General features: G+C 45.2%; 1 protein-coding gene across 2 annotated transcripts in view; it reads right to left on the bottom strand.

The window, feature by feature from the left end:
• LOC116944252 (uncharacterized) overlaps positions 1-15,814 on the bottom strand; it is a 60,219-nt gene that overhangs the window by 22,106 nt on the left and 22,299 nt on the right. For both annotated transcript variants that reach the window (XM_032957766.2, XM_032957765.2), the window contains exons 3-5: positions 14,551-15,304; positions 11,844-12,042; positions 2,860-3,050 (exon numbers count right to left, since the gene is read on the bottom strand). In XM_032957766.2, coding sequence (XP_032813657.2) covers positions 2,860-3,050; positions 11,844-12,042; positions 14,551-15,304 — 1,144 coding nt within the window. The remainder of the gene's footprint in view (positions 1-2,859; positions 3,051-11,843; positions 12,043-14,550; positions 15,305-15,814) is intronic.

The raw sequence follows: 15,814 nt of genomic DNA, 5'->3' as shown, positions 1-15,814 counted from the left end.
GAAATTGTCCAAATTTTAAAGGAGCTTATTCTGCTAACCCAGAAGTCCTTGACTGGTTTCCAACTCAGCGCATCACTGACATCACCCGGGGCTTATAAACAATAATGAAAATGCGTCATTTCCAAATCTTGCCTAATGCCAGCTTTATTTCGGATTGCGCACAGCTGGCGACCTTGGCTACGGTGGGGGTTACAAGGTTCCTGCTCTCCTCAAGAACCGGCACGAAAGGCAGACCTCCGGAGGAGACGTGCGAACCTGTCGAAGCTTACAACTACCATGTTCGCACCGCCTCCGCGCATGTAAACAAAGTGTGGAGAAGCATTAAGGGATTTTGGCGAGTAAAGCTGTAAAGTTTATTTATACTGCTGCCCTTTTGCTAACGTGAACAATTTGAATTTGCCATCGGACAAGCGCGGATTACTACTGACTACAGGCAACGGATTACTCTACCTTACACTTCCTGCTTTAGTGTCATACACGCACGCTAAAAAATAAATGGCTTTTTTTCCCCAAATATCATAGTTTCAACTGTTACATTGAATGAGAGAAACGCTGAAGGTAGAATGGGTGAGTCTGTCAATTTGGACCTCCATACCACAGTGCTTTCGGCTATGACCAAACCACCGACACTATGACCCCTATATCACCAAATATTATACAAGCACTCTTGAGCCTGGACAGTGCTTCCATTGGCGACCAACATGAAATTACAGGTATGATACGCTGCTGTGGGGATACGTGGTCGGCAGCAGAGGGGCCATGCAGTAAAACCCATTGTTTTAATTAACTTCTTTGCTCGCAATATATGTTCCCCACCTTGACCAACCCGCACTGAACAGCATGATGTGCGGTTAAAACAAACCTACGAGACCCGCTGAATGTGGGGGCTAATTTACAAAGGGCTGTACACATACCACAACTCACACTGAGCCAAACACAAATTGTGGGAATCATTAGGTTCACTACACTTTAAAACATGCCATGAAAAAGGACAATGCATTTTGTTATTCCCTGTTCATGTCATGACTCGGATCCATTAGTGAAATATCTTGATGCGCTGGCTCAATATCCCAACTTTGCATTAACCGCATGTGGATTCTTTGCTAAATGAACCAGGTTCAATAAATACAGTTACAAATTGATTGCAGATTACTCATTCGACATTGCATGTGTTTCCATTTTCAAAGCTAAAAAAAACACCTGAAAAACACAGCATGTTAAGTGCTGTACACACAGTAGACTGTAGCCATAAAGGAACCGGTTGCATGATTTATATTCGTCGATGCAAGGGATTCTCAAACTTCATTCCACATACCCCAATACAGTGCGCACACCTTTTCACATTTCCCAATCTTCTCATATAAAACCCATGCCAAATACACATACCGCAGGCACGTGATGACACCTGATGACTGTCTAACACGAAAAGCTGCAACATGATAAGGTACAAGGACACACCGCTTTGCCTTTATATTGTACATGTCAGTCCACTGCTGGATGAAACGTGCGTTCAGAGAATTTGGCTGCTAGAAATTTCCACATTCGTTAAGCTATCATTATTTTGTGGCCAGCTCGGTGGACCTTACATTACTACTATAATGAGCCAAGAATGTCTGTTTGTGTGTAACGTGCGTGACGTCACTCTACAAGCCACACACCCCCGTCATTAATATTCATGAGCGGGTGGATTTTACACTCACGCAGGTCGAGCGGAAATCAAATTTGTTTTCGCAAATTCGCTTTAAGTTTGACGTTTCTTTATTGAAAGGGACTCTAATAAATAATTCTACGCAGAAACGTGGATTTGGTGTCTTTATTTCTTCAGCACTTGAGACAAAAGGTAAGTCTAATTTATGCTTCTACATTATGGTAAAATAGACATTTCTCGGTGATTTTCCAGATATTTTATCGAATTCCAATTTATTTCAACTCCAGCGACTGAAAGCAGAAGAGAATAAAGTATCAGAGCAGTGAATTTGAACAAATTTAAGGTCAATTATATACAGTGCTACAGTGACATGAAGGGAGGTGTTTTATGACGTAGCTTTGTGCAAGAATCACTGCCATTAATACAGTGCTACATTGAAATGCAGTGAAGTGTTTAATGACGTACTTTGGTGCAAGATTCACTGCCATTAAATTTACACAAGATACAATTATACTCTATTCAATTTTTTCGTAAATATTACAGCTTCCATCCTATGACGGGCAAACAAGCTCGCCGTAAAATAAAAATAAAACTGTTTAACAGCTGAATAGGATGAGGGCCTCCCCACAGCTGAACGAGTCATCTGCGTTATTCGACCATATTTCACCGTACCGGTCAGTGCGGGTTTGAAGGCAGGGAGCATTGATGTGAAAGCACCGAAGCAGAGCACAGCAATGGAGTTTTCCGCACTGCCTGCTATTGTCCACCACGTAGCCACACAAGCACCTATGACCCCCCCCCTTTGTGATGGTGGTCCCCATCCAAGCACCATCCAGGCTGAACCCTGTTAAGCAGCCAAAATTTAATGAGATCCAGACCCATTCCAGGCGATTTGGTCAAAGGCAGGGTTGTCGTGCGTGGTAAAGTGTGGGTCTCACACCCACCACTTCCTCCAAGATATCTGGAGAAGCATGGAAGACCAACATACCCTTTCGAGAGGTGGTATCTAAAGTTCCCTCTTGCAGAGGAGACCATTACACCAGCAGTGGCACGAGTAAGAAATCTCAGTCCTTGCCCCTTTACCATTACCAGCAACTGCTTATACCTTTTCCCCTACGGTAAGCACATTAACATAAATCACAGACGTGATGGTGAGCCAGACAAACGCGAGGCAGACAGAGGGGTGCAGCTCGGGCGGGCGGGAAACTCACGGCAGAGTCATGTCATTGGCTGGGTCCATGGTGACCTCGATGACAGTGGTGCCCTCCACCTCCAGCTCGCTGCAGAAGGTGGTGTTGCGCCCCGTGACGCGGCACGCCTGGTAGAATCCGTGCGGCTTCACCCGCCCTGAGTCCGTTCCCACAAACACCTGCAGCGTCACTGGCTCCTTGTAGCTCTCCAGCTGCGACGGGCAAAGGATGGGTCGTTCAACGGCGTTCGTTAGAATCGGAATAGTTATTTACACTGGAGGAATCCGATGAGCTATACAACTTTTTTTCCCACAGATGTCCAGCACAGGCACGGGGTGAGCACGTTAAAACAATACAAAAACACGATAGGAGCGCAAAAAGTATAGGAAAGGTAAGCAAATCGGTCTGTCCCGTAAACAAGATGCCGTTCGCCACCAAAACAGTTCGACCGCAGCTTCCCCTACGGGGACGGTGACGAATTCCAGCGGTAGTGCATTAGCCGCTTGTTGCAGAGGCTTGTGGTTCGGATCCAGCTTACCGCCCCTATTAATATGGCGGGTGTATTATCCATAAAATACACGTCTACTTCACAGCGGACGTTAAAGGATCCTGTGATGTCATTCCAAAAGAGTAGGCCTATTTTAAGTGCTGGCGTTATGGTCCAAATTGACCACGTTTGAAAATGTACACGCAACACACCAATTTAGATTACAAATTGCAAGATCGCAGACGACGCCTGCGAAAACACAGCGACCTTCGGGATAGCCTTGCGTGGCTAAAGAAATTGATTCTCAAGTTGCAACCACTGCGAATCACATGCATATCATAAAATATCAATGATCGTCTTACCACACATACCAAAATGTTTTTACAGTCCAGCCATGCATGTGCCTGTGTCCGTTCAACCAATCGCACTGTGTGAAAGTTCGAGCGTGCCAATCATGCATGCCATTTGATTCCACGACTTTTGGAATCGATTATTGCTTCCCAAAGCAACTGTCGTTAGATTCTCAACCCAATGCTCACAACATGCAGACATAGCACTCGAAGTCTAAGCTACGGAATTTTCTTAATTTTTTTCAATTACCACTCATACACCTACACATCTCCATCCCCCCCACCACCACCACCTGTACATCAGGGATCACCAGCTTGGTTTTCAAAGTTTATAAAGATAGAATGTGTAAAACATAAAAAGGCATTGTCCTCAGGGTCAGCAAAGCCATTGTTTGTATTTAAAGGCCACTTTCAGCTGCTGAAGGGTCATGCTCGGAATTATTTTTCCTCGGCTCAAGTGACAATGAGGTCATCAGCAGTGCCAATGTATAGAAGACCGTGTGAAGTTCAGCACACACAAAAGCATGAGTGTGACAATTAGCCAACAGTAAAAACTATGAAATAATACCGATGTTAGAGAAACATCAAAGAATGAGCTTAAATGTCAAACAAAACGACAGATGATTAATGTCTGCTGCAATCAGGGAAGGGGGTTAAAAGGGATCACCTTATGCTTAGGTTAGCATTATCGGCCCTGCTCATGGGGCCCACGCTGCTTGATTGCGCGTGTGAAATGGCTGGAATTGGAGGTTTGGTTTCGTCCGGCAAGATTTAATGAGTCACAAAACAAAGTTAGGACAATCCCAGGCATGGATACGCCACACCTAGACACTGCGATAGGTCAGTGCCAGTGGAATGGTGTACTGCGTGCGAAAAACAAAGTGAGCAAGTGTGGCCAGGGCATCCAAATCTGACTATGTTTCTCAGTTGCACACCGGGTAGGTGCAGGCAAGTCCACAGCATGTTGGAGCACAAGTTGCATCGAAATTTCCAACAACGATGCCAGATTAAAATAAAAAATTGGCAGGATTGCTCATGTGCAAGAAAACAATGTATACAGGTTGATTAAAAGGTATTTATTTTATATTACAAAGTTTAGTTTTGGGTTCAAATTAGCAATGTCAATGGAGCAATCTGAAAAAAAGTCTGAAATAAACCCCACTGTAGATATTCGAGTTAACACTGCTCCCTGTGAATAAAAAACGTTTTAGTTTGAGCCAAGCCTCTTGTGGGCCTCCGTTTTGGCTTGGCAAGGCTGGGGGCGATGGCTCTGTTGCCAGCACGCCCACACACTTACCATCAGATTCAAGCCAAGCCCGAACATGCAAACAATAAAGCATGGGTTTGTTTCCAAATACTGCCAGCACAGACCACACAAATGCCTTTAGCATTTACAAAGACTGGCATTAAAGTTCTGAAATCTAAGTTTTGTAAGTTAAACCTTCCCCCACCTTGTGTGGCAAAGTATCATCAAATAACTCCCATGACCACATGGTGTGAGGGAGTTCCGCATCTAGCAGTGGATTGACAAAGGGCTTGACATATACCTTTGAAACCTTACATATGTAAAATATCATTGGAAAAAGTGAATTACGGATTATTAAAAAAAACTTACTCAAGTAAAAATAACACCTATTGCATAATATTTAAACACAATGTACTTTAGGATACTGCAAAAAATGTATACTCATAACACAGGTTTATTAACCAATAAGAAATATCTAGCCCTTCGTTACAGTTCTCAGTGAACACATTTAATGGTCATTAAGTTATATGTACCACACAAAAAAACCCAGACCTCATTGTGCGGAATAAAATGTCAAAGCGTTGGCATGCCATTGTGGTTACCTAGTACTCATAATACCTAGTACTCTTTCCGTTTCCATTGATGTTTAACACCAAGAGCCATTACTCCACGGTTCAGTAATGGCCTAAAACGAAGTCCAATTTGCCAGTATCACTCACTTCCCATTTCACTTGCCTGAGCAATGAATGGCAAATCTGTTATCAGCTATTGGCATAAAATCCTTTCCCACAGAATGTAATAAAATAACAAACATTGGTAGGAAATACAAATACTGTAAAAAGGACTCGGTAAATTTTGTCCGTCATCATTCCAGGCATTGGGGGTTGGACAGCCCTGAAGTTAACACACCTATTGCATAATATTTATGCAACAATTTATATGCATTCACCAACAAGCATTCTAAAGGGCTCTTTCTTGGCAGCTCACTGCACACGCATTCCCGCCACTCGTTTCCCCACCCATCTCTTGATAAAAATCAAACCACCCGCAGCATGTCCAAACATGAGCCATGTCCAAACATGAGGCCCGCTGAATTAAGGGTGGATTTCATCGGCTAACCGGTCAGCCTTGACAAGCCCACAAGGGTAAACTTAAAATAGTACTGCCAAAAAAGGGGGAGTGGCTAAGCAAAACTGTCAAGGAAAGAGCAGTATCAATTTACAAAGTATGAGCTGTTTGCAGAGGGCAAGTTGGTATGAAGGCAGTGAGTCGGTCCACCTCAACCTGACCCGAGCTGCGGTTCACTCGCAAACATGATCACAAAAGGCTCGTGAGCTTTCCGATGTCGTTGAACAGTCCCTTTCCATATCACATGCTGTTATTTCTGTCTTGCTTATAACGAGCGCACGTGTGTGCGCTGCCCTTCAGACCAAAGTCAACTGTGAATAAACGTTGCGAAATTTCGAAATACATAGGTTCGGGCCACCGGCCTCTTTCTGTCCAAGGTCCACACGTGTGGTAGTAGCCCCCCATCTCGGCCCCTAATAATGTGCTGCCTGGCACCGTATCAAAACAAACACGCCACCTGCAAGTGTGTGGATTTCACCATTCAAAACATTTCTCAGCGCAAGCAAGAGTGAACAATTCTGTGTGCGCTTATGCAGAAGCCAAATTCATCCAGTGGAATAAGAATGTTCCACACTAATATAAACAAAGCCTCCTGAAGACATCGGACAAACGTTTTGTGAACCACAACAGAAGCATATCCATAATTTTATTTAAATAACTAAAAATACTCTACACACATGTGATATCTATACCTCATGTCCTTTTCCTGGACCACTTAATTTATATGCAATGCATTTTTGCGCACTAAACCTTCTCATACGGAATCAGAAGGGGAGATTAAATAATCATTAAAATCCAATGACCCAGCTTCCAATGGCACAGAGCAAATAAAGGTTAATGAAGTCACAGACTTTTAATAGCTCTCGTTATAATTCTAAACACTTGTATTTAATTAAAAACAGTTTGAGGTGGATTAACTGCCAGGGAATTCAAGCTGCTTGCAGGAAAAACGCCATGTGAAGAAAGCGGAAGGACAACAAAGGCTAGCAACTGAAGTTAAGTAGAGACTGGCTTACAGAAGGACATCATAACAATATAAATGGTCGAGCAACTGCAGTTGGATGCATTCATAACGCAGTCTGTTCTGCTATAACGCAGCAGTTGCGTTCCCGAAGAACACCTCATTTATGCAAAAATCGCGTTATCGTAAATAATAATATAGGGCAAAGCACGTGAGATGTGTATGCAGGCTGAACAAAGACTGAGGCACGTGGGTAGCATCTAGAAGCATCCCGCCTCATGTGACACGACGCCGAGGCACCCGTACAACTGCTTATTCCTCTACTCGCGTGACGTGGTTCCGTTCAATCCATCACATCGCATCCAATTCTCGCGTGATGAAAACTACGCGTTACAGAACAACAGACTGTATTACGTTAATCACATGGCAGAAAGGCGTCGTGTCGAGAGTACCAGCTGTTGTGTTCCAGCGTGATCGTTATGTACCACTAATGCCGGTGGCACTCTCAAAACTCACTGTACGCCGACAGTGTAGTGGAGCGCGTTTGTGTTCGCGCAGTTGTCGGGTGTTATGCGAGATCACGGGGGGGTGGGAGGGGGCTCTGAAAGGCACCAATGGAAATGTGTTTAAAATATTAATGCATCAGCTCAACTGAGGCTTACAGGCCGACCATATGATACCACACACTGAGCCAATTTAGCAGCAGTTAGAGGAAGAAAAACACAAAAGGAATGTAAGCCTCATAACCACCCCCCCCCTTCAAATGGTTGCAGATTTGTGGGGACAGTGCAATTGCAGCGCGGGACGATCTGCAGATGAGATGGCACAGTGCCAAGTAGAATCACATTCAATCTGCCCAGCTTCAGGGCAAACCGTGAGCCTTTGTAGTGAAACGGCTCAAAGTGCCAGTGACCAGAGGGGAACATCAATAGAGCTTAATGGAAATGAATAGGATACACTGTACAATTTAAATCCTGACAGCGGTTGATGCGTTTTAAACTGTGTACACAGTAACGTGCCCGAAACTGGCGTACGTCTAAGCAAAAATGCGCATACCGAATTTAGACAATTTGTAAGGCATAACTAATGAACGCCAACTGCTGAATATTTTCCTCCATCCAAACCGTTACCATATTTTCTGGATTATAAGACACTGGGAAAAGTAAGACACGCCCAAAACTTGTGCCCGTTGTCAATGCGGCAATACAAATCTGAATCATTAGACCTCCTTTGCCAGTACCACAATGTAATAATAGGGTTTTCCCCTTTTTTATTACAACAAAACTGAATCCTTTTTACAAGGATTCATGTCTGCATTAACCACAATACCTGCAGTCAAAATGCAAACAAAAAACAGACTATGATAATATATGCATTGTCCTTGAAACTGATTGGTCCACACCAAGGGACGGCTTTCTTTTGAGCCTCGACCCAATTGGTGCCTTTTGGCGTCATCTGGTCAAGAGAACACACATCGAATTCATAGCACGGCACCCCCAACTTGTGCTTTAAAATTACTTCTATGAGCCAAGAATGTCTATGTGTGTAACGAGCGTGACGTCACTCCACATGCCGCACTCCCCCGCCCGGTCATTAATATTGATGACCGGGTGTATTTTTAGACTCGCGCAGGTCGAACGGAAATAGACATTTCTTGGTGATTTTCCAGATATTATATCGAATTCCAATTTATTTCAACCCCAGCGACCAAAAGCAGAAGAGAATAAAGTAACAGAGCAGTGAATTTGAACAAAATGAAGGTCAGTTTTGTGCAGGATTCACTGCCATTAATACAGTGCTACAGTGAACTGCAGTGAAGTATTTTATGACTTCGTTTTGTGCCAGATTCACTGTCATTAATACAGTGCTACTGTGAATTGCAGTGAAGTGTTTGAGGACATACTTTGTGCAAGATTCACTGCCATTAAATTGACACAAGATACAATTATACTCCGCTAAATGTTTTCTTATTGTACTAAGCAAGCTAGTACAATAAGAAAAAACAGATAATCTTTTAAATCCGGAGAATACGGTATAACAAATTAGCTGGTGGTTCAGATCATTTAAATGCTTTGCTCTGTCATGGGGATCGTGAGAATGGCGGAGTTATGCTACGGATTTGGCTGCAGGGGGGGCTTGTTTTGGCAATGGAACTTGTTTTTGTCGAGGTCCAGGCAGGCCTGAATCAACTCACGGGGCTATGCTTTTGCCGCCGCACGAGCTTCATAATAAAGCGGCCAGAGCATGTGCTACCGCAGAGGCTGGAAGGATGTACCTCACAAACACCTGAATTACGGATTGGCCAGGACGGCACAGCCAAGTCTTTTTTTTGCAGAGTAGTTTCTGCTTTGGGATGCGGTAAAATGTTTGCAGAACTCGGGAGGAAATTTTTTTAAAAGCAAATTGCCTTGAGGGGTGCAATGCAAGAAAGGTGATTTTATTCGCCAAGAAGAGGCACACTGCACGGGTGCTGGTGGGCCTTTAGAAAACATCTCAGAGGTAGCAACAGTGGGCCAAGGGGCAAGGATAAAAAGCAAGTAGGGGAGGGGGGGATCTTAAGATTCGGTAAGTTTAAATCCAAAGCATACACCAGCACAAAAGTAAAAACATATCAATCAATTTCTGGATGAAGGTCTCGCCCATGCCGCCATCCCCCACTGTTCCGCGGTGCAACAACCAACCCAGCACGCACACGCTCCATCTCCGCAGTGCACGGATTCCAGGTGAATTCCCTCCCTCGTCTGCCACACCATCATTATCATTTCACATCAGCCTTCAACCGTTGTCGTGGCTTGTCCTGCCCAAGCCTGCTTACTTTTGTTCGCAGCCAAAATAAAAATTGTATTTACCTGCATATATTCTCCAATCAATGTGTTCCTGTTTATCTCAAAAGTATTTCCAAGCGTAAACTTCTCCATGCTTTTTGGCGCACTTCATTTTTGCAAAGAGCAAAAACACCCACAAGGAGTTTGCAATGGAGCGATTAGCAGTATGTTAAGCACTCCAGAGAAATAAGTTTTGTTTACCTGTGAAAAAGGAAGGCACGGACCGGCTATAGTTGACATGCTCAATGTTTAGTGTATAATTATTTTTTTATGTGGACCCAATTGTTACTTAGCTGCAGTCAAAGTAGGGTTCTTCTAGGTCACCTTGAATTCCCAAGGGGTGATGGGGAGCAAGTCCAAGCTGCAATAGTTTAAGGACATCGGCGTTCAATTGGGCTCTCGCCACAATTCTGCACAAAAGTATATGACGGGCAGTCATGTGTTTTTGATTATGAGACATAGAATCACTTCTCTACTCTTTAACAGTCACACCACTATTACAATTTTCTGATCTGTAATACAATCACTGCACACAAAATAACCAGGGTTCATATTCATCTTAACATTACATCGTCAGACACGCACTACACACCTGTAAGACCTTTTGGGTGTCTTGTTCTTAACATCTGCTTACCAGGTGCAACACTGGTAACGTGAGTGACGGTGAAATTGTTGCAACGTTCCAGCGCATGAAAGCTCACAAACGTGCAAAAAAGTCTGAATGTTTACCTTCTGACAGGGAATGGCAGCTTGAGTTTCTGTAAAACATTAATGCTGTCAAGTGTATTTAGGGTTACCAGCGGTGGCGCCAACCAGACTTACACAGAGCTATTTTTTGCACGCCTGGCATGGTGTACTGGCCACACATGTCGGGGTAATCACAGAGCCACCTCCGCCAATTCCTTGCAGAATAGATTCTTTATTAACCTTCCCCAACTAAAATAACATGTCAAAACTACTACACAACTACTGTGAAAGGATTTTTTTCGTCAGAAAATAAAATTAAGCCGAGCGTAAACTTGTGCGTACAGCATTCTGCTGTGAAGACATGTCCCTGTTTAAACCTTCTTCACCTCCTACGACCTTACCAGCCAGAATGTACAAGTAAATTCACACTCAGCTAACAGAGGCCCATTCACCTGTAAGAGCAGCAGCGCAACAAGTCGGTTAGCTTTGCCCTTCTTCTTTCGTACGGCTGATGGAGATGCAGAGCAACAACTCCAATTTTACATTCAGGTGGTCAAGCCAGATAACCACAGCTGGAGCAACAGAGTGTATCGCTGTGAGGTCTCCGTATTTATGGATCGGGCATTGCGTCATTATACATGGTACGGTTTATTCTCGATAACCACAGTCGCACGCTGGAGAATTTTTATTTTCCATATGTGCATGGAGTATCTGCCATGATTTGTGCGGATGCAATTTATGGTGGACCATGAGCTTCGTGGAAGATCAAACTCGGGGATCTTCTGCGTTGGGTCTTTCTCTTTACGCTACACCACAGCAAGTTTTGTAGGGTCCAACTCAATACCCATTTTCCACCGTGAAACCGAGCCGCATCAGTGCCATGCCGATTCCAGCGCAGTGCAAATCAAGAAGCACGGGGTTGGTTTTTCCACTGCAGAGCCGTGCCACTCACATTAGACGAAATGAACGAGTCTCGACGCATGCAGATGACCTAGCAACGCTGTCATCACACACCGATGTGCAATGCACACGCCATTAGCCCTATCCCTACCCTACAACTTGTCCCCGAGCCAAAATGTTTTGTGAGACTAATTTGTCAGTTTGGTTCGGAAAGGCAAAATAGCCAGAGAAAAACCTTGCAATGTGTTCTGCGCTCAGCAGTAGGTGAAGGGCGACAGTGGCATTTGTGGGTTTTTCACACAGCGGGAAAAAAAAAAAAATCACAACTATTTTACCACTGCTCACTTTATCCGTGGCACGACTTGGATGTGCCGGTGGAAAAAGGAATACGGCGATCAACACAGCGTGGCCATTGAGTCACCTTGACAGTGGGGAATCCTTGCTGCGTGCTGTCCTTCACCGACCCGCGGCTACCCTCGGTGAGATAGCGAGCACGGTGCTGGCTCTCCGGTTGCACCAGGATCTTGAGCTCCATGCTGTCGGCTTTGCTGGGGAACTGACCGCTGAGCGACGCAGCCTTGCCCGGGGAGGTCACCTCACGGCCGCCACCCTTCACGGTGCTGCCGAGCGCAAAAGACATTGCACACCAAACGTGCGCGCATGCGGCATTCGCAGGGAAGGGAGGGCAAGGGCGGGGAAGATGTAGAGATAGGGCATTAAGTTGCCTTGGGCGATTCAGGTGATAGCAGCAAGCAATCAAAACCCACTTTAAGAAGTGAAAACTTTCACAAGACACGTCAAGAGTGTTAAATGTGTAGTTAATGTCACTTACCTTCAATGTGACAACACAAAAATTACAAGGGTGCATAGGAATGCCCATCTTTCTGAAAGTAGGCCGTTTGCTCACAAAGCACCCGCGTAGCGAGATACAGCACTCCCAATTGGATTACCCATAACACACGGCAGCATTAATAGGGAAACCACAGCACAACAAGCCTTGCACACCTCTGGGAGTATAATTCGTAGTTTGCAAGCAAGAACTATTTTGGCGATGTCATGGGCAAAACCTGGAGGCATTTCTTTTGACACCAGCTGTGACTGGCAATGGTTACTTGATAGTCACCAGTGGATATATATTCCACAGCGTGCTTAAAGCAGATAAGCCAAATTACAGGGGCCAGAATGAAAGGCAACAAAACGTGCATTATGCAACAAAATAAACGTTTTAATTTTCATGGTACTATATGGAGAAAGGAGCTTTTGTGAAGAAGGCTGATATAAGATTAGCCAGATAACTCAACCTTCTTTAGTATGGTATGAAAAAACCCAGCTGCAATACACAGCACTACAAGTCACCCATTGTCTTCTGGTAGATATGAATTGTTATGCCAGCTTAGAATTGAAAAACAGTGTGTATATGCGATGAAGCTGACAAGCTATAAAAAGCCAAAATACCGTTCATATATACAAACTACACAGCACGTGATCTACATTAAACACTAATTGCACTGCCAAGGAAGAGGCTGCCAAAAGCTTGCCTTTCTAAAATCCTGGCAGGAATCACAGCGGCCAATATTTTGTTTTAAATTTTCGTGTCCGAAGGCTACCAGATATATATCCTGGCTTTGGCAGCCAGGGTTCACCAGAGAAAGGTAAACACGCACCATTTGCAAGTAGCAACTCCCAACGTTATGCTTTGCAAGACGTTTTGCAAAAATCACGCAAGCTTGTTGTTACATACCGTGTAGACAATAAAAAGGCACGAAGCGTTAAACAAGTAAGTTTATTGTACTTTTTGGAAGTACTTTTTAACATTTTGTTGTTGCATTTATCAATCAGCTTTTTACAATGCCATTCATAAAGCTGGAAAGCAAATATATCTACAGGCCAGCAAATCAAGGGCAATACATAAACATGTATAATGAAAAATAAATACTCGTTCTTTTGAGGCAAGGCAGGGTACAGATAGTTATCATTAATTAACAGTGTAACTTGAGCACAAACCACAACAAAGCACACATCAAACACAAAAAAATACGTGAAATGATTATGAAGGGTATTCATTTATTAAGACACCATTCAGTAAAATGCAGCATCACAGCACACACAAAACACTTGTGTGCTTGACAGCTCACCCACAACTTCCGTGAAGGTGACTCTCAAATGAATTCAAGCTGTTACACCCATTTCTGTGGTTCTGACGTAACAAGTATGAAATTAGTTCATTTGAAACGGAATTTAAAGGCCACGTTTAATATCAAAAAGGATGCAGGATGATTTTTCTTGTGGACAGGGGGCTTCAAAACTGACTTTTGTCAAATGCACACACATTTCACAAAAATAATCAAAATGTACAACCCTTTGTCAATCCACTGTTGGATTAAGGCCTCCCCATGACCGACTCAGCGCAAGGCCGCCTTTGGCCATACTTCACCAAGCTGGTCAATGAAAGTTGAAGGGAGGGGGGTGAGGGGAGGCTCAAGACCAGTTCAGATGTCATTCACCACTGCTGTAAGCTGTGGGCGGTAATACAAATAAGGTTGATTGGTTCATGGCGCATTTTGCCAACCACTGCACCAGCACTCCACCCCATTAACTTCATAGGGCTTGAACAAACAATCAGTACATTTAGTATTCACACCATTCCTGTCGTAAAGGTAATCACGAAGGTGCAGTTTCACAGACAAGTATAGTCTGCCAGCAGCAGGCAATATTGGTATGTGGTTATAACAAATTAATTTCTATGTAATTTCTAATTTAGCAAATCTGCACCATAGTATATTCTTTCCCAAATAATGTTGCGAGATCTTTAACGTCCACTGCAAAGCTGAACAATGGGTGGTATTTGGGAAGGATGTTTGGGTCAATGCAGCCACAGTATTAACCAGGACAGCTGCGGGGCTGAAACCGTGAACCCCTACTGCAAGCGGCAAACGCGCTTCTACACGGCCATGGCACTGCCCTTCGGTGGTCTTTACACTCAACTCAAATTCCTACATAGTTTGCTGTTTCGTAACATCCTTCCTCTTACTTGCTATTCAGAACCACAAATTTGTGCACATGTACAGGGCTTGGTTTGTTAGGAGAGAAGGGAATGTTTTTTAATGGCAAACCCCTAGCCCACTCACCCTGCACTGTTGTTGCCGAAAGCTCCGGCCTTAGGACTGGCCTGTCCGTCCCCGCCCCCTGCAGCCAGCTGAGAGAGAACGTAGTGCGGTCCGTTGGCGCTGTCCGCGTCAAACACCATCTCCATGGCTGTGGTGGCGGCTGCGGCGCTGGACGCTTCGTCACTGGGCGCCGGTGGCGACGAACCAGGGTGCTGGCGGGACGACACCTTGCGCGCCTTGCGCGGTCCCGCCGAGTCTGCGCCGCTGCAGCTACTGTGACCGGCGCTGCCCGCGCTCAGCGTGCTGAAGTTGGAGCACGAGTCCTCAGTCCACAGGCTGCCACTGAGCTCCGATGTCGCGGGCCCGCCGCCGCCGGCGGGCTCGAGTCCCTCCCCGACGCCGGCGGCGTCCCAGCCAGGCGCTTCCTCGCAAGACATGAAGCTAGCGTCGTCGAGCAGGTCCTTGGGGGGCGGCTGCACGAGCGGCGGGGCCGTGCCCGAGCGCCGTTTTGGCGTGGCGGTGGCGGCGCCGGCGGCCGCGGCCGACGACGCGGCCAGCTGCGGGGCATTAGCGAATGGTTGCTCGGGGCTGAGCGGGCCACTTACCAGGGGGCTACTTACCGCAGCGGTCGCATGTGCTTGGCAAGCGGAGCTAGCTACTGGGGTAATGGCGCCGGGCTCGTTGGCGGGGGGACCCGGGGCCGCGAGTGCCGGCGGCTGAGCTGAAGTGCTGCTTTGCCGGCCGGCACCGCTGCTGCTGCTGCTGCATGGGACATCTGTGGCGCGCAGTACGATTGCGAGTGTGAACAAGGAACCAGAACGTCAGGCTCAGCCTGGAGCATAAACGTCCTGTAGGCAGCATCCAACAACGCACCTCCCGATGAGGGCCTCTGCCGCTTACAAGGGGCTGGCTCACAGAGGCACATTTACTGATTAAGTGGCATTCCATGGGAGTGAGCTCTAGAGACATCTCAGTGAAACTAAGGCCAGTTTTTTGCATTCTGGGTAGCAGGTATTTGGAGTCAACTCAATGATTATATGGACCTAACCTATGCTAAATAATATTTGTATATGTGTACGTATATACTAAGTGGCCTAATTTGATTTTTTTTACAAAATAAAAGTTTGTGCATGCCACTAGAAGCTTAATCATCACCACAGCACAAAGGGTTAATACTAAGTGATTAATATTCAACATTTGAATGTGTGACATCTGTCATTGTTCTCTTAGGGTTACATTTCAAATTTCCACAGCCAAACACACACCTTGTCTTTCATACTATGTG

The sequence above is a fragment of the Petromyzon marinus genome, chromosome 20 (assembly GCF_048934315.1).
Source record: "Petromyzon marinus isolate PM22_M1 ecotype Great Lakes invasive population chromosome 20, UKy_Petmar_22M1.pri1.0, whole genome shotgun sequence".
Lineage (NCBI taxonomy): Eukaryota > Metazoa > Chordata > Hyperoartia > Petromyzontiformes > Petromyzontidae > Petromyzon > Petromyzon marinus.
The sequence above is the reverse complement of the archived record's forward strand: the minus strand, read 5'-3'. Positions and strand labels throughout refer to the sequence as shown.